Source organism: Amphiura filiformis, chromosome 11 (genome assembly GCF_039555335.1).
Source record: "Amphiura filiformis chromosome 11, Afil_fr2py, whole genome shotgun sequence".
In the NCBI taxonomy this organism is placed as follows: domain Eukaryota; kingdom Metazoa; phylum Echinodermata; class Ophiuroidea; order Amphilepidida; family Amphiuridae; genus Amphiura; species Amphiura filiformis.
Window position 1 is genome coordinate 34224336 of NC_092638.1, and position 20718 is coordinate 34245053.

General features: G+C 35.5%; 1 protein-coding gene across 1 annotated transcript; it reads right to left on the reverse strand.

Annotated features, from left to right (window-relative positions):
- Positions 1-5451: 5451 nt before the first annotated feature.
- Positions 5452-17386, reverse strand: LOC140163987 (uncharacterized). The gene is made up of 3 exons (XM_072187273.1): positions 17069-17386; positions 7865-8021; positions 5452-7367 (listed from the first exon to the last, which is right to left on the reverse strand). Exons 2-3 carry the CDS (start codon positions 8008-8010, stop codon positions 6053-6055), a joined length of 1461 nt encoding a protein of 486 aa, XP_072043374.1. The 5' UTR covers positions 8011-8021; positions 17069-17386; the 3' UTR covers positions 5452-6052.
- Positions 17387-20718: the final 3332 nt, after the last annotated feature.

Consider the following 20718-nt stretch of genomic DNA (forward strand, 5'->3'; position numbering starts at 1 on the left):
TGTCTGGTGTTTTTTTGTTTTGTTTTTGTTTTTTAATTTTGATTTTGAAATGGAGCCTTCATTTTTGGTTCGAGTTGTATTTTTTCCTGAATGTATTTTAATGCTTTCTCTCCCCCACCAGCTCCAAGTACTGATAAAATACAAAAAACTGAAAAAGAAAGAAAGAAAGAAGAAAAAAGAAAAGATGTGGACACCGTCAGTTCCCCCCGTGTATTATCCGCCGGCGCCATTATCACGTGACTGTAGGAAAATGCTGCTGCCACCAGATATAGGCTAAGTAAAACAGCGTATTACTATCAAGACTTATGTCGATATTATCAAGACTTGCAAAACTCGGCGGTAAACCGGGCCATGATTTTAAGCTTATTGTTAATTTTGCACCTTCAAACATACAAACCATCTCAAAAGTTAGGTCTTTATAGTAGGAAACCTTTTTGGGCGAAAGCACCATGTCAACAATGCCTAGAAAAGTTGCTTTTTGCCTTGTAAAAGTACGTAATTTTTCGGCACTTCCTGGTCAGCATGGAAGCAGGTGGATTCGGCCAAATCAATTCGTCCACAGTTGACTTGGCCATATGCCAATTCATGCATTTGGCCCCAAGCTAAGTCAGCCACAAACCAATTCGATATTGACCAAAAGGGATAAACGATTTAATATGTTAATGAATATATGTGACCGTCCATCTCGAAACAGCTGTAAAGTCGGCTCGCGGTCAATTTTGTTTTATTTCGTGTTTAGAAAATATATCATAAGCTTTAAAATGAAAAATCATTTGACTCCAAACGATATCCAGAAGTAAAAAAAAGAGGGTTAAGTGCACAACGTACAAAAAAGTGACTATATCTCATTAACCGATGATCCTACAGATATGCGACCACTGACTTTTTTTCCCTTATGACCAGAGGAAAAATTTGACATATGGCACGACTCTCTAGGATATTTGGTTAAAAAATTAAAAAAAAGTGAATATATCTTATTTTAAACCAATGATCCTACAGATATGCGACCACTGACTTTTTTGTTCCTTATGACCAAGGGCAAAGTTTGACATATCTCACGACTCTATATAGGAAATGATGTACATCATCATCATCATTTTATTTTCATTCAAATCAACATACAAAATATAAAAGACACAACATTTGAATGAGGAGATGCTCAAAAGGCCCAAAGGCCTGAAGCGAGCACCCCTTACACTGCCTTAAGTTACAACATACAATTACACAAAGTTAACAAATAAAAGAAAAAAGAAAGAGGAGAAGAACATGCAAAGAAAGACTCCAATATAAATATTTATAACATTTCATATATATATAGATATTCCACAGTCCACACAAGAAATTGATAGTTGGAGTGGAGATGGGGGGGGGGATGGGTGAGGTCATTAAATAATCCCTAAATATTAGATGTAATTTTTTATTAGACTTTTCTTTATTTGTAACTTAAAGTGGTTTACTGATTTTGCCATCTCTATATATTTATCGGTAATATTCCATTTCCTAGGACCGGAAGCCCGTGTTGTGAGGGCCACAAACTGCGGCTACGTACAGATACGCGAACGCTGACTTGTTTTGTTCTTTATGACCAGAGGAAAAGTTCGACATCGCACGACTCTTTAGGATATTTGGTTTAAAAGATAGATGGTTATTGCACAAAGTACAACGAATTGGTTTGTGACCGAATGCAAGACATCATTTCATCTAAATATACAGGTTTGGTGTAAAAACAACGGTTATGGAGAAAATCACGAAATAGTTAAATTTGGCCAACTTTTTTTGTACATCAATATACAGGGTTCGAATTGGCATGTGGGCGATTTGGTTTGGGGCTGAATTGACGAATAGTATCGATATCGATATTGATATTTTTACAGAGCACGTGATATTTCGATATGATGATTCGAATTGTCACGTGATCGTCAAACCTGTACTAAAGGTGTCATTTCTGCAGGAACTGGCACCAAAAATAGTATCAAATCTTTCCTGCTCAATCAATATAATACTTGCAAATAGATCATAGTTTACTAATCTAATCCTGTAATATAGATCTGTTATATCACCTGTATTTGCATGTAGAGTCTATACATGGTTTGTTATGGTAGGGATTAGTGTCCGATCTCTGTAAATGTAATGTAATGTAAATGAAGCATATTGATATGCAGGAAGAATCGATCAGGGCGCTATCTATTAGGGAAAGATAAACACTATTCAAAATATCAATAGACAAGAAGAAAGGGATGTAGAGATTTGTAATTGAGTCATGCATGATTTATCAGAAGGTTCTTTCCAATTCCCAAACGTAATGTACGGGATGATACGTAATATGCACAGCCTCTATTCAGTTGGTCGTTGTATGATTTTGTTCGTTCACTCATTCAAATTTTATTTATATCATTTGAAGACTGAGCCTATTATGATACATCCTCCGTGGAACAGTTTCAAACAAATATAGCTAGGGATTATTGGGGCAGAGGTTATCTTTTGAATCCTCTTAGAGGGCTATCATTTTTTTCGGAAGGGGGGTCCCCCTTTCGAATAAAATGATATACCTCTTATGACCACTGATGCATAGGCAAGGACACTCGCGCGAATTGAAAGACTTGTCGCACGCTTGACAGTTCGTCTCACACACATAACAAATGCCTATACAATCAAATAGGTTCATTACAACATTTGATTGAATGGATTGAGTTACTCTCAAATGAAACGATAAAAACAAAGAATCATGAAAAAAGACACATACAAGATAAAATAATAAAATTATATAAACAATGTTAAAGATAAAATCAAGGAAATAGAGAATAAAATTTCCTCAAATCAGAAAAAAAACATTGACAGACATCATAATCTGTCAGAAATTACTGCATGAGATTCGAACCATCAATCTTCTCCACAAGTTCTCTTTATCCTCGCACTGTAGTCTAATGCTCTGCTCACTGGGCCACAACGTATCAGGTGAATGATTACCGCATTATCATGAACAAGTTTGTTCGATCTTGTTCATAATTGTATGTGTCGATAGGTTTAACCCTTTAACTACACGTACCCTTAATGATCAGTGATAATAGTCGGCTTTTTACAGGGATGGCGCGCTCTCATTTCCATGAACTCCGTAGCGCCATTAGGCGAACGTTTACGGTACTTCTTGCTAACAAAATGAGTTTTTAACCATGGACGTCAATCCTGCATTAGTGGGTCTGGGGACGTGTCAACCCACTTTTGGACCCAAGTTTGTTCGTTTCAACAACTGTTTAACAATCCAGGCCAACTACCCCCCCCACACACACACACACTTTCAAGTCAAACTGATATAGCAGTTTGTAACCATTTCACTGACACCAATAATTAGTCTAATGAATTTTATATCATATACAGAATGTTCCAGCAAATATCATAGTACTCCTAGCATACTGAATGGTCCTGGAGAGGCATGAACTCGTATTAATTCATATTTCACAGAAATATCGTCTCTCAACGTGTCTCAATGTTTTCAAAAACGATTCTTATATAAATTCAGAAGATGAAAGTATATTTCGTCGGGTGCATCACATAATGGTCTATCTTGAATTTTTGACTTTTCTGAGAAAATTGGTCTTTTTTACGAAGCTCTTCTAATTCAACAAATAACAGACCTCAATTTTTCCTAAATAATTAGTTATAAAATATTAAATTTGAACTCTCTATGATTTTTACAAAATACGGTTTTCACATACTGATCTATCTCGAAAAAACACGCATTTATAGAAAATCTCAATTGAAAATCTGCGTATTAAGTTTACCTTTCTATAATTTAATTAGATTATGGATTTTCATGAATGTGGTTTTAAATTAAAGCATATATTTAACTTACTTACTTACTTTTGTCCTCCGCTTGTTCCTCTCAGAGTTGCGGGGAAATGATGGGACGTCTGTCTTGGGCTGCATGGGTAGCATCTGTCAGGTTGGTATTGTGCCTTGTCAGGATTTTCTTGACCCCCTCAATCCATCTTCTTCTTGGCCTTCCTACAGGTTTGGTACCGGACAGTTTGCTGTTGTAGGCCCGCAGGGCTGGTTGATTTGCGGGCATGCGCATAAGATGACCAAACCATTTGATGCGATGGCTTTCAATCTGGTCTAGCATAGGCTTGGTGCCAACCATGTCTCTGATGACTTCATTCCTAATTTTGTCCCGTCGTGTCTTGTTTACAGCTTTTCGTAGGCATTTCATTTCACAGGTGGTGATCTTCCGTTCAGTCTTTTTGTTCATAGCCCATGTTTGTGCCTGGTAGCAGAGAGTCGGGGTATAGATTGCGTTGATGATTGTTCTTTTTGCATATACTTAACAGATTTATTTAATCGGAATCTTAAATTATATTTACGTATGCAATATTGCTTAAAACTGCACGTAAGTTGTAGTTCTGTATGTGAAATAGTTAATTTCCCGATATCGTATTTAAAGTGCATTACATACTGGTCTATCTCGATAAGCTTCGGGATAGACCAGTATGTGATGCGTCTAAAGTCACGTCACCGTTCGCGAACTCGAGATAGCCCACAAGATAGACCAGTATGTGATGCACTTTAAATACGGTATAGGGAAATTAACTATTTCACATACAGAACTACAACTTAAGTGTAGTTTTAAGCACTATTGCATACGTAAATATAATTCAAGCTTCCACTTAAATAAATCTTTTAAGTATATGATTTAATTTAAAACCACTTTCATGAAAATTCATAGTCTTATTAAATAATAGAAAAGTAAACTTAATACCAAGATTTTCAATTGCGATTTTCTCGAAATGCGTGTTTCTCGAGATAGACCAGTATGTGATGCGTCCGACGATTTGTGTGTGACGATTTGTGACATGATATTTAACAATTCAACTTAATATATGTTGCAGAACTCTTCTGGCCAAGCAACGCAGTAAAATTCTGCTGAACTTCTGTACTGCCCTACTTGGATTGAGTGTGGCAATTATTTTTGTGACTATTACCGATGAAAGACCGCGTATTCCATCAATTGGTGCAATCTGGTGCACCGTTGTAGCGGCATTGATCCACTTCTTCGCTTTAGTGTCAGCGTTTTGGACTACGGTGTTTTGCGTTAAGGGGGTACTACACCCCTCGATAAATTTGTGTCTATTTTTGCATTTTTCTCAAAAACTAATAACACACTGGTAACAAAAGTTATGTGTATTATTGGGGCAAGGAATCCAATTACTACACTGGAATTTCAGTGACACAAGACAAGCGGTTCGTTATTTATGATAAGAAATAAGGTACCGCTAGGATGTACCTCATTTCCTATCATATATGCTGAACCGCTTGTCTTGAGTTACTGAAATTTCAGTGTAGTAATTGGATCCCTTGCCCCAATAATATACATAACTTTTGTTACCAGTGTGTTATTTTTTTTTAGAAAAATGCAAAAATAGTCACAATTTACCACAGGTGTAGTACCCCTTAACGATTTTGTGACAACAAGAATGGGATCTGGTCTAGAAAAGACCATGTTTACCATCAAAGCAGCCATATTGGCATGGGGTAAGCAATTGTAGTCAATTGATTATTTTTAATTTGATCTTGGTGTATACATTCTATATAATTATGTAGCCACTAGTCAGTGCATTTAATAGTGCCGAAACATTGTTTCCCATATGGGCGCTCTATAACCGGGACGGATCAGGAAAGCCAACACTATTCTAAACTGATTTCGATATATATTCACGAATGATTTTAACCCAAACCAAAAGTGTTTATAACACGCTTATAACGTTTAAAAAAATCCATGTTTGCTGAGATTCGAGGTTCAAAAATAACAATTAAGAAACCTTAACAAGTATGGCAAGTGTCATTTCTATACTTTAAACAAGTATTGACATCATCTACTCACTAGACATGTTATCAGCGGTAAATGATCAATTCTGACCAATTCTGATCAATTTCTAAACCTGTATTGGATTTGAGCAACAAATCTTGGATTATACAACTGGAAAAAATACAACAAATTCACATGGTCAGAATATTTACCTGATTACATACTTATTTATCAAAGGGTACGTTTCATTGATTAAACAGGAAAGAATGTGTATTTTCTCATATCATTTCCATAAAAGCTGTTGCCGCAAGACACGCAGGGTAAATGGCGACGCCACTGCTGGGTGCAGATTCTGATATGTGGCTTAATTGCGTGAAGCTCATCTAAATATCGCTGAAAGTTATTATCATGGTAGCTATAACCACATTTCAGAAGGTTTGCTTGCTTGAGCTTTGGTAACGACACAAGCGTTTTAAAAATAGCTTCTGTCGACAGTTTCGGTCTATCAATTTGTCGCGGTTCCTTGAAAATAGTCAATGATTGCAAAGACGGATGATATTGCAATGCTTTCAGTCCTGTGTCTGTGTATGGTCCGGAATCGTTTAATAATAGCATCTTTAGATTTGATAGATCACGTGCTATTGTTTTCATAATTTCATCAGTTACGCAGCTGCAAGCGTAAAGCCCCAGTTCTGTCATATTAGGTAGTGCTTGGGTCATAGTAGCGAAAGATACTGGGCTAAATAAAGCCTCTGTGACGTGAAGATCTGTAAACTTTTGTCGATTACACAATTCTTGTAAGATGTTATCTATACTGTACTCATCTGCAACATACATGGGCCGTGCACATCTATAATATTTAGCCGTTATTATATGAAGGCTTGTAAGATCTTGAAGGTTATTAACAATTATACGTAGGATCTCCTCTACAACTGCAGCCTGGGCATGGTCACGTGTAACCAAAGATGAAGTCGTGAAATGAAGCAGACATATTTCTTGAAGCTTTGGTAATCCAGACGTCAATATTTCCACGTCTTCTGGTGATATTTCATTACACTTATAAAGTGTTAGGTGGCGTAAATTTTGACATTGTAGAATTCTTGGTATGACAATGACTCTGAATTGTATGATTGATATTGTCCAAAATTCTTTTGGGGGATAATTATCATCAAACGTACAATTTATGTTAGCAACGAAGGATAGCTGAAGCTTTTCAAGTTGTAAAGGTAAAGCAAAGTTGGTCTTGGAAAAATACTTAATCATGTCCTTATTGCAAGAATACGGAATGTGTTGATCTGGTGAAAGAAAAGAAAGCGTTTGCAGATTTGGGCACTTGTTGGTCAAGTATCGCATAACGGTCCAGTTTGAAGCCCTGAGATACACCACTCTTAGCGAAGAGTCTGTGTAAGATTGAAGGAATCGCATGGTCGTGTTTGCTAACTTTGCAATGTACTTCGCTTCATCATGTTCACTCTGATATGGTGAGTCCAGGTTGAAACCATTCCAAAAGTCTACAGTTTGCCACATGTGTGGCTCTTTGATGAGACTGTGCCACCGTTTACATGTTCTGTCGAATTGAAATGAGATAAAAATAATCTAAGTTAGAAAATCAGTTTATTATATGTATTCTTACCTATTGCCAAATTCAGGCGAAATTGGACAACATTTAAACAAAAATTGTAATGTTTCTGAAAAGACCAATGTTGTGGACTGCCAGAAATCAATCACATCTGAATTTCAGCGTATAATAATATGCATTTCACCATGTTTTACGTTCAACATTTGAAATAAGGGGAAACAATGTTACACTACCAAATATCAAAAACGTCGATGCTCAAAGCGACAGACAACCCAAACATTACACGTGTTTCGATTACGCAATGATCAGAGAACACATAAGCACCGACTCAGGGTCTTGTCCTAATAACCCTACGATTCCATGGTTCTTCAAAAACTGGACTGGAGAAAACCAACTTGTCTCTTCACCTTCTTCCTTCCTGCTTTCCTTCCTCGTCGCAAAAATCACTTGGGTTAGGCAATTAATTACGAAAATGAATTACAAACCTGGATGCTGTAAGCTTCTCAGATATGGTCAAGAGAGAAAATATCTTCAGTAGTATATCATCTACGAGTATGTCGATAATACACGCTGAGTCATATATTACCGTTGATTTCGTCAATCCACTTCGCCGACTCTTGACTTGGCCCATTTTGTTAATCGCTATATACAAGGAAACAGACAAATGAGATATAAGAAAGAGAAAAAGGAAGAGAAATAAGAAAGAAATAAGAAAAGAAAACGAAAGAAAGATGGAAAGAATGGAAGACAGAATAAAAAATCTATGGATAAATGATAAAAAGTATGGATAAATGAAAAGAATTAACAAAAAGTTCAGTTTTCAAATTGAGAAGAAAAGTGTAAAATTGAGGATTTAGCTAAATTTTTATTTGTGATTTTGGGCATATCATTCTGTGCATGTTTAGGTTGCACTATAAAAAATGTTAGGTGTACTATAGTGGACATTGTGCACTCCTAGGTTTCTTATAGTATAAAAAAATCTAAACTTCTTTGGAGTAATTTGGGGGATGAGGCTGTGAATCACGAAGTGCCATTTTAACCCTTGAACTACCACTCCCAAGATTTTTATCCGCCATAAAAAAATGCACGCGTTTACGCCCAAACGACCTAAGCTAATCGTAGATCAATCCTTTGCGCTCATTTTAGTAGCCGAAAATCAATGTTGATTATACTTTTGTACATAGCCAGAATTCTCCCAAATTTGCATGGGCGCCCTCACATTATGACGTCATATCGACATTATGTGGGAAATGTTTGTACTTATTTTAGTATCACTGGATAGAGGAGACCCATAGCTATGCATTTATACTATAATTATATAACTGTATAATCCCCATTTTGGGATGAGAAAAGTTGACAAATTTATATTTATAAATAATATGTCTCAAAAAATAATTATGTCTTTTGACATATTACACCCCTTGATAAATTTGTGACTATTTTGCATTTTGCTCAAAAAATAAGAACACACTGGAAACAAGTTCTGTATATTATAGGTGCTTGCTTGCTTGATATGATACACTCCAATAAAGTAGAAGCTTGACGTAGGAGGAATCTGTGCTCACTTGGTGCTCACAATATATACAACGGGTGCGAGTAAAAAACTGGACATCTACAGCTTCTGGAGGGTGGAGGGGTAAGGAATCCACTTACTACACTGGAATTTCAGTGACTCAAGACTAGCGATACGTTATTTATGACAAGTAAAAGATGTACCGCTAGAATGTAGAATTTTAAAGGTGAACCTCATTGAAAATAAAGTTATATATCAATGGAAAGCTTATGATGTCAGGAAGCAGAAAAGAATATTTTTTATTTGCATAGGGTACCAGGCTAGACATAATCTCCATGCAAAGATTGGATATTGGCACCTCCCTAAATTACAAAACGAAATCGTTCAAATTGGGCGCTTTCGTTGATGACGTCAGCCCAGGGACACACATTTACTTCCGGGTTTGATTGTAAACACAATGTCCGTGTATTACTGTGGCATGCATCGGGCCAATGCACGAATTCAGTCATTGTCAACTTACTTTACATGAAAAATATCTTCAATAAAATAAGAATAACATGAAGGAAATATCATGATCAAATTAAGAATGAAGTTCCTGAATAAAGTGTGTGGATTTAAAAATGGGAAAAGCGCTGGCCGGGGTGATTTGGGATAGGCCAAGCCATCCACGATATGCATAGGGAATATTACAGTAAAGCACGAAGAGCGAAGATTCGCCGAAGAACCGGAATGAAAACAGATTACAAAAAATAACTGCTAGTGCTACCAGTTCAGATCGTCACACCAAGTTGAGATGAACTTATCACAATGAGAAAATGAAGGAATAGAATAAGGTACATGTACAGGATTTTTTAATTATTTCTTAGCTTTACATCCGGTCATGTATGATAGGCGAACTCGTATAGATACATACGGGATGAGCTCAGTGACTGAGTCTCACTACGCCGAGTGTTCAGTATCCGCGACTGTACTGTACTTGCAGACAAAATGACCAATTTGATATTCACATTCTGATAATTCCAACTTATTGCTACTTCATCAGCAAAATTTATTCCTGTAAGGGTCGGTTCATAGTGAATATTCGAAGGCGAATATTCGTTGTCGAATACTTTTTGTGACGTCAAAATATATACGGTAACGAATAAAATATGATGACACGCCGAGTTGAGTCGGATTAAATATCGCGCAACTGATAGCGAGATACTATTGATTTATATGAAAGGCTCGAGGTCACCTGACGAACGATGATTTCAAAAATCCCCAATGAAAATTAACCTGCACAGTTGTGCAAATAGTTCCAAAATGGCTGATAACGAACTGAAAGAAAACGTTATTAGTGCGGTACAAGCGTACCCATTTTATATGACATAAAAGTAAGGGACTAAATATAAAGACGTCCAGAAAAAGGAAAATGCCTGGCAGGCAATAGCATTCCAATGCTGTAGTGATGGTAAGTTATGTTTTATGCAAATAATATGATATTTAGGCTTACAAACATAACCTACAAATGTACAAGTGAACGGTTCATTGTTTGCTAAATCCAAGCGAGATCACCCGAAAATCCATGCAAGAGAAATTTCTACTGCAGCTGATGAAAAATCGTAGAGTGCGTTTGGAGTTTTTTCTGCACTTTACCAGTAGGCCTAATAAATTCATAAAAAAATAAAAATCAAATAAACATTTAGAGCGAATGTTTTTACTCACTGCTCATCTGATCCACTTTCCCAGGAAATATCGATACTCCTTTTTTCCTGACTTTCCAGACATAATTATGAATAAACATCAAAATTAATGTTTACAAAACAATCAAATATATATATACATTCGTTTGCATTTTGTACATTAATATTAATAATGTAAATCTATGGAACCCCAAATTCCAATCAAAAATAAAAACAACTTTGTTATCAAATACACTAGGCCTATACATTGTATTACAGGAATTTAAGGGCTGGGGTATGAACGTTTGGACAGTATTTATTTTGGGACATTAGAGCACATCAGACATATCGAATTGCATTCTGAATACGAAGAATGTCCTTCTGATATCAAATAATTTTGATTTTTTGAAATTCGCAATTTAATACACATTTTATGGCAAATCATTAAAATTGATATTTTGATATTTAACAGTACTCGAAGTAAACTTTACAAATCTGATGATTTATACTTAAAGTGTATGTAGGTGTGATGAAAAGCCGACGATCAATTGAAAATTTTGACCTTTCGTATTGGAGATATGGATTTTTTCCCAAAACACCAAAAAAAAAAAAAAAAATCCATATCTTCAATATGAAAGGTCAAAATTTTCAATTGACCGTCGGCTTTCCTCCCAGCTACATACACTTTAAGAATATATCATTAGATTTATATAATTTACTTCGAGGACTGTTATATATCAAAAATTTGAAAAATATTAAATTTTTATAATTTGTCATAAAATTTGTATTATATTGTGATTTTCAAAAATGAAAATTATTTGATATCAGAAAGACATGCTTCGTATTCAGAATGCAATTCGATAGGTCTGAGGTGCTCTCATGTCCCACAAAAAATACTGTCGAAACGCAATAAACGCTCATTCTAGATCCCTTAATAGATGGTGCATTTTAATAAATAAATAGATTAACACGGGTAATGGACGAGAAATATTTGGCAATACCGGATTGACCACATAGGCAGTGAATAAAGAAATTAATAAAAATAAAAATAAATTAAATGAGAAAATGAAAGCAAGGACATTCGGTGAAGTATTGTTTTAGAATGCGAAGGAGTCCTAAATGTTATCCTGGCCCAGGACACTGATTAATGTAAATTCGACCCACAGTTATTGTATCTACTTTTGCCAGCATTCAACCTGTTCAAGGTAATTTATGCCTATTTTAAATAAAATTCCGAAATCTGGCGTCATCAACGTTGTATCGTGCACAAATTATGATCCGAGACTATTTCATTTGCCACGGTTGTATGGATTTCAAAAGATCGGTCCTATAATAGATATCGATTAGAGAATTACAGCAAGAGACTTTGAGGATGCCGTAATCCTCTTGACCATCAACCAATCAGATAAACATATTTCAGAAATATATTAGTAGAGTTGAAACTTGTTCAACTCTTGAAATATATATTTCAAGTAATCTCGTTTCACATTTAGCAGCAGTTTAGCTTGCAATAAAGTCACGAAGGGGCGGTAATGCTAATATACGATTTCAGTCAAATATTGGTGCAAATATACGATTTCGGTCAACTATTTGGCTATTCTTTGCCCGAAATTATGAAATGTATATCAGTAACAACTCTTAGGAGGGTTTTCGAGTAATTTTAAGGAAATAATGAGGTAAAATAAAAGAAAATCCACTTACAATTTTGGACTTAACGCTTAACTGTGGTGTTCTAGGGGAATTAAAATATCACAATTAATATGTTTAATTCAAAATCGTTGTCCTACAAGCACATGTTAAATGGCTCGATTCACATTAGGTATAAGTTGGGACATTGTCAGATTGTGTGAACATTTTAAATACAAACAATAAGGTTGAAAAAGAAAAAGCCATTTAAAAATGAATTAAAAAGATCGTCTATTTGTAGCTTTATGACACTGAATAGACCAAATATCTGCCTCTGACGAAAAAAAAAAATGTTTTCCATGCTGATTTGTTTTTGTAACGAGTATGTCATTTCAAAACGAAAGAAAAAAGGCGGATATTACTTTTTAAAAACTCAACGCATTACTATTAATAGGCCTATAATTATAATTATAATGTTATACTTGATTAGATAACAATTAGCCATGTGTTTGATAATTACAGAAAATAAAATATGCAAAATTGCTTCTCAAAGCAAATTAAATTACCTGGAATATGATTGCATGGTGTTAAAGTATGCAGTTTAAAGTGAATTGCAAACAAAATGTGAAAAAAGAAATGGCCCTCTTGCATTATATGACCACTGGGGTCACTTATATTCAATTTGCTCCTCCTGATCATCATCAACCCCGCAAATTATGCAAATGTTAGTAATGTTTACAACATTTATTATGCCTACTGTATTGGTCTCATCACAAGCTTTAGTTTGACACCAAATTTAACTACATAGGCTGTAGGCCTCCCCGGGGTAGGCCTATATTATGAACCCCAAAATGTTACACTTAAAACGCATGGTCACTTATTGACTTATTTATTTCTTTATTAACTTATTAATTAATTTATTCATTTTTATTTTACAGACATTAAATCATGACAGTAGTTCAATATTGAGTTTACCTATTATTGTATTGACTACGTTAAAGAAATTCTCTAATTTTTGCTTACCTAGGTCAACAGGCAATACTTGTTAACAGTCGGGCAACGCTGTGAATTGTAGAAATATATCTTTCTCCGGTTCATAGTTTTATATTCGAAGCCGCATATATTTTGACGACCAAAAAGTATTCGAAGCCGAATATTCGCCTTCGAATATACACTTTGAACCAGCCTTTAATGTTCCAAATATGAGGGAACGATTGATCAAATTTGCTGAAACACCCCATGAAACACAGAGGACGAAGCACCGAAGCGAGTCGCTGTGTTTGTGCATATCCGTCCCTGCACTTCAGCAGCAATTTAAGGCTGGTTCAAAGTGAATATTCGAAGGCGAATATTCGGCTTCGAATACGTTTTGGGCGTCAAAATATATGCGGCTTCGAATATAAAACTATGAACCGGAGAAAGATATATTTCTACAATTCACAGTGTTGCCCGACTGTTAACAAGTATTGCCCGTTGACCAATGGAAGCAAAATTTAGAGAATTTCTTTAACGAAAATCATAATAGGTAAACTCCATTGAACTATTGTCATGATTTAATGTCTGTATAAATGGGTCTAAATAGGAGCAGTGGCGTAACCAGTGGGGGCCGGGGTGCAAGCTGCCCCTGGACACAAAAAACCTGGAAGAAGAGTAAAAAATTGGGAGGGGGAAAAGGGGGAAAGAGAGAAAAAAGAGGGAAGAAAAAAGAGGGAAGAGAAAGGGAAAGAAGAGAAAAAGGGGAAGGGAGAAGAGAAAAAAGGAAAGAAAGAGGGAAGAGAAAGGGAAAAGAAGAAAAAGAAAAAGAGGGAAGAAAAGAGGAGAAAGAGAAAGAGGAAAGAAGAGAAAAGGGGAAGGGACTCAAGGGAGAAGAGAAAAGGGAAAGAAAGAGGGAAGAAGATCTATAGGCCTACTACTTTCATTGTGAAATTTGTACTCTGAAACACTGATATTTTCTAATATGCCAAACACCAGGAGCTTCATGGCGCTCAGCCCCCTTGACCCCCGCCTGGGCTTTGCCCCTGGACCCCACCGACTCCACCCGTTTAACGCTTCGCGGCAAGCGAGTTTTCTCTCGAACATAAATACTAAAACTTTTGATCAGAAATTGGGAAATTTTTCAATCTTGCCCCTCCCCCGGAAGGTCAGGTCTGGTTACGCCCCTGACCTGAATAGGAGTCGAAAAGATTTGCTTTTCGGGGCATTTACGACCTGCCTGTAACCGGCGCGGAGGTTGACCCATACCTGCTTGTAGGTTTCAACTGCAAAGCAAATCAAGAAATGAATGAGTCAATAGATAAATAAATAAATAAAAAATAAATAAATAAATAAGTCAATAAATAAGTCAATAAATAAGTCAATAAATCAATAAATAAATAAATAAATAAATAAATAAATAAATAAATAAATAAATAAATAAATAAATAAATAAATAAATAAATAAATAAATAAATAAATAAATAAATAAATATCATAAGATGTGATTGAAGCGACGACAAATATGACAGCCCTCACAAGTGTTATATATGAGACCACCCACGGTGACCCACCAAATATATATCTGTCGAGTTCAACAAAATTCAACTCCCACAAATATATTTCCGGTGAATACTTTTTTCATTGGCTGATGTCCACTTGAGATCGGTATCATCAAAGTAGTATTGCTCTCATTTCATGATTCATTGAGCAATCAATTTTGGCATTCGACCGAAATACGCGTCAAAAGATAAAAGGTCTCGTTCCGAACTTGTGTAGGCCTCCATTGCTAGTGTGTTTTACTGCCTGATAGGCTCCTGATTCACAAATTATAGAAATAAACAAGAATTTATTTTAAAAGAACACGCAATGATAGGGTACCAACGCTCGTGGTTTTGGTTGTTCTGCATAGTTTCAACTCCCACAAATATATTTCCGGTGAATACTTTTTTCATTGGCTGATACTAGTGATAGGCGTAGATCCGGGGGGGGGGGGCACCATATTTCAACAGTTTAGCTTTAAAAATGGGAATATTTTTCGCGCGCTTCGCCACTGAGGAAAACGGTCGTGGGCAGTATACAAATAGGTCAAAACTGAGGAGTTTTCAAGGGGTAACCACCTTAATACTTTTATTGGTATGCTTTGGTGGGGCGGCAGGGAGAGGCATTGCCTATATGGCGGCAAAATTCCTAGGAACGGCCATGTATGTATGTGGGATGAAAAACCGACAATCAATTGAAAATTTTGACCTTTCGTATTGAAGATATGGATTTTTCGCCAAAACACCAAAAAAAAATAGGTCTTTTGAGGAAAAAAATCCATATCTTCAATATGAAAGGGCAAAATTTTCAATTGATCGTCGGCTTTTCCTCCCAGCTACATACACTTTAAGAAAATATCATTAGATTTATAATATTTACTGTTGACTGTTATATATCAATATGTGAAAAATATCAAATTTTAATAATTTGTCATAAAATTTGTATTTATATCGTGAATTTCAAAAAATGAAAATTATTTGATATCAGAAAGACATTCTTCGTATTCATAATGTAATTCGATATGTCTGATGAGCTCTCATGTCCCACAAAAATACTGTCAAAACGCTCAAAATGCTCATTCCAGATTCCTTAATTTTCATTGGGGATTTTTGAAATCATCGTTCATCGAACGATATTTAGGTGACCTCGAGCCTTTCATATAAATCAATAGTATCTCGCTATCAGTTGCGCGATATTTAATCCCATTCAACTCCGTTTTTATTCGTTGCCGTATATATTTTGACGTCACAAAAAGTATTCGAAGCCGAATATTCGCCTTCGAATATTCACTATGAACCGACCCTTACGCATCGTGTTCGGTAATCCATAAAACATGAATGTTTCACTTTTTCAGTACCGTAAACTGATTGTACTATTATTAAAGAATCATGACACAAGCGACAATATTTTAATTTTATTCAGATTTCAGAATTCCATCAAATAACGGTCTACTAAGTCTAAATTGTATTTATTTCATAATAAAGTATCTATTTCTTTCAATCGTGATTGTGTGGAAAGAACGTACGTATTACCGCAATGCGCTAAATATGAAAACCTTTATATGGGCTGGATTTGATGAAATCGGCGGTTTTTATTAATTTTGGATTACTGCAAGACGATATTTTTTTAATCAGACATTTTACAATGAATCAAGAATATATAGGGAATGTAACAAACAAGTATTTAATTTGTTATTCGATCATGTTTATTCAGTCCATGACATGAACGGTAGCAGCAAGCATTTGCGCATGGGATTGATCCCAGCGCGAAATTCAAACTCAATTATTACCCAGTTATACCCAGCCAGTTATGACTGATTTTGTCAAAATTTACGGAAAATTTATGTGTTGACAATAATTCTATTATTTCTAATATATATAGAAGGAACCAGCAACTTGAAGATTCCTCTAATTTCAAGCTTTATTGTGAAAATCAGACTTGCCGGGCAGCTTGCAAAGTACAGGAAGCAAGTCTTTTTTACACGTTTCCGAGTAAGATCACGTGACTGCGAACCCTGAGCTTACGTCACGAGCATTCTCAAGGTCATAGACGATTGATTTGGGTGCTTTTTGGGCGCCTTAAAAAAGACCAAAAATTCAATCATTTTTTTAATTTTTCAGCTTTATTGGCCATTCAAAAAAAATAATTTTTAATATCCTGACATCATAAGCTTTCCATTGATATATAACTTTATTTTCAATGAGGTTCACCTTTAACAGTCGCCATGGTACGTAGCATTTGTATCACCTACCAAAAATAATATAAGCTACATGACCTAGGTCTAAAATGTCTACCAATATGACCATTTGCATCATTATAGGTATATAGCTATAAATTATTTTTAATGCAGTTTAATAATATGTATATATACTCACACTATAAATGTAGGCTAATATAGCAACACGTATATGTATATAGAAATCCACCAGTACTAGGATAATACATGTATGTCATGCCATTTATCACACCCAGTCAATCCATGCTCAGTATGTACAATCGTAAAACTGCGAGCCTGTCGAGTATACGAGCTTATACGTATATCAGATATGGCTCAGTGCTGCAAAGATACAGTAATAATTGTGTTTTCAACAAAGAGAGAGAGAGAGAGAGAGAGAGAGAGAGAGAGAGAGAGAGAGAGAGAGAGAGAGAGAGAGAAGGCAGATCTCAGTATCTACACAGTATCTGTTGTAATATCGTGTTTCGCCACCGTGACGTCATCAAAAACCTTTGACCCCCTGGCTTACTGAATAATTACCGCTCCCTATTAAACATCTCAAAAAGTTATTAGCCCCCTTGAATAAAGGCGATTATTCAAAAACGGGCTGGATGTTGTATTACAAATCTGTAAAATGCGTTGGAAGCAGAATTTATTTCTGTGCATTTTGACATCTCATTTGATACGATAGCCCAGAAAACAATAAAACACAGGTGACCGGTCAATTTAATGTAGTGAGGTCCAGATTTGAAAGTGGCATTTATCATGCTTACAACATAATACAAAAACACTCAGATATCACTACACAGATTTGCTTCCATTATACTGAATACAAATCAATACAGTTTACTGCACCTTTCAAATCTTGGGTTACATTGATTTAAATTAATGTACGCTGTGGCGTCAATATTTAGACAATTGCTACAAATAAATTTTGCTTACAACGCATTTTACAGATTTGTAATACAATCGCCCGTTTTTGAATATTTAATATGGCCATATTTAAGGGGGGTCAGTTACTTGTTTTGAAATGTTTATTTCACTTCATTTGATAGGGGTGAACGCATCCGGTGCATACAGTAATAAAAAGTATAACATTTCTTTTAAAAGGGACATGAGGCGACAAAGATGATCCATACTAATCTTGTAGAAAACCTCTGCACAGAGCGCTATGGGTTTGGGATTTTTTATTCCTACATTAGTGGAACCAATGTTGTTTTGAATCCTTAAACCCGAAATGATAACATTTTGATCGGTTCCATTTTTATATGCCCCCTGTGGTTCCCACGAAGGGTCGAAGGTCACTGTGGGGGAAAAATTAAAAATAGTCCCACCATGTTGTATCTCCAATTGTTCCTCTCATTGCACGGAATAAAAAAAGTCAATATGTTTTTCTGCGGTGCTTAGTTCAAGAGTTATAAGGTTGAATAGGTAAAATGTCAAAAATATCATACACATTAAATATGAATCAGGGTTGTTGGGTTTTAAGCCTTTTCTAATGTACTACATTAAGTCGTATTGCAATTTTCCTCGTTTGAAACACTGACTTTTTCCCCATGGTGTAGGAGACTTGTATTTACTGGTGTGCACTCTAAATGCATTCAAGCACCTTTATACTCACAACTCTATTTGTGTTCTTTTCTTTCATAGGAATTCCACTTATCATTGTTCTCGCAACTGCTTCCATTACACAGCTAAGTTATCCACAAACCGACATAAATTAAGGGTATACGAGGTATTGTTGGTCGAAGCAGCCAAAAAATCGATTGTCATTATCTGAATCAATATATTATTGAAAAATAACACTTTGGTGTTTTGCAAAAGTTCATCGTACAAATCATATACTTTGAAAACTTGCTTAATTTATTGTTGTTAATGAGTTATGTACGTTTTACAAAAGTGTTGTTGTTTCAGCCCTCTTTACAACATAACTAACGAACCACAGGACCTGCAAAAGTATATAATGTGATATTTGAATTCCTATACACGCTCGCTATGAATTGAGCAATGCAATTTTTGCTAAAGCTCACTACCATTCGCAAGATGCCGTGAACTATTTTTTTTCTGCTGCTTCAACCAACAATACATCGTATAACCTTAAACATTGTCCTTCTGGGGTTGACGCCATATTGGATTTCTTAGTGGAAGATTCTAATCGCTCGCGCAAACTTAATCTTACAGGGCGTTGACGCGCGTAGAGGAGCGATGATCTGTCCGTACGCTGGCGATGCAACCTCGTAAATTCACTGATTCAAATCTGCCACAGCGAAATCCAACTTGGCGTTACTCTCAATTTGAGACCCAGATAAATAGTCGGATGAGTAAAAGAAAGATGTATTTGCATTTTTCGCAAATTGAGTTTTGGTGGAATATAAAATGCGAGGTAATTGCGCATAATCATTTTGAGCTATTTTACATTACAAAAAGTCGCTATTTTAATACCAGACGTAATTAAATGGAAAGTGCCTTTGGATGGAATCGAACCTCGCAATTCCACCCTGAGTCCATTCCAATGTCACAGGTTGAAACTAACCGTCTTGTAAAGACAAAGAAAGTGCGACGTGGACAACATAATGATGTACTGAAAGACGATTATTACTAAATAAAGAATTAATACTCTTAATTAATATTAATATAAATTAATATTCCAATCTGGTATTATTAGTACACAGAATTTTACATTTTACTCAGAAATATAGGTCAATGCTTCGTTACTAGTATTTTGCACCTTTGCACGCAATATTATAATTTTTCTTTATAGGAGCATTTTGTGATTCCAGTACGCGATTGTTATGGTATGTTTCAGTTTCACGATAAAAGCTTATTCCCAAAATGTTACTTTGCGTTTGCGAGTTATGTATGATTGTGTGTACCAAGCAAATAAGAAAATTGTTCTTAAAACGTGTATTTAATAATACGTTTCTATAACCTTTGTATAACCCGACATTTAAACATTTAAATATTTACTGTGAAACGTTGTGTGTTTGCCATATAATTATAACATAGGCTTCATATGTGATGGGATCAAACATAATCAGTCGGAACTCGGAATTATTAATTTTTTGTTTCTTACAATACGGTAGTAAAAAGCACTTACAAAATTTACAGAAAACCCCAGTGCAATTGATCTTCTAGTTCTTAAGATATGAACAATTAAAGAGATTCCAAATCAAAAGGAAACAAAAGGAAATATTTCCTCTGCTTGGCTTTATTTCAAAATCAATATTTCCGAGTTCCGACTGATTTAATTTGCTTGATCACACCAGAGGTCACTGTGTTGTAATTTTGTTCTGTTAACAGAGCATAGACACAATTTTGAAGATATAATTTGTAAAGTTCTTGTGCACAAATACAAAAGTATTTTTGGTGTTAAGATGTTAAACAAATATACCTCAAACGTTTCGTACTACAATGTAGTACTTTCTCAAATTGACTGATCAGCTCCTTTTCTGTTTCCTGCTGGCATTTTGGAGTGGAGTAGTGGTCATAAATGTGGGGTACCGAATTACTTGTTGATTTGTACGAGGGTCGGTCAGTATGTAATACGAGTTGACTTGTGACGCCATCATTTCTCAATGATTACATAAACACTGTACATTTGTCTTCCAAACAACACGTGTAAAAATTATATAACACACATAATTATTTCGTGTAAAAGAGTGCTCAATCCAGTGACGGAGAGCATTGTATACATACAATATTGATATGTAAATGTAATGACTCTTAAGTGCTTACCTTGATGGTACAACTTTATGTTTGTTCCTATTTCTCTCATTCACCTGAGGAGCCTTAGGGCGAAACAGTCTATTG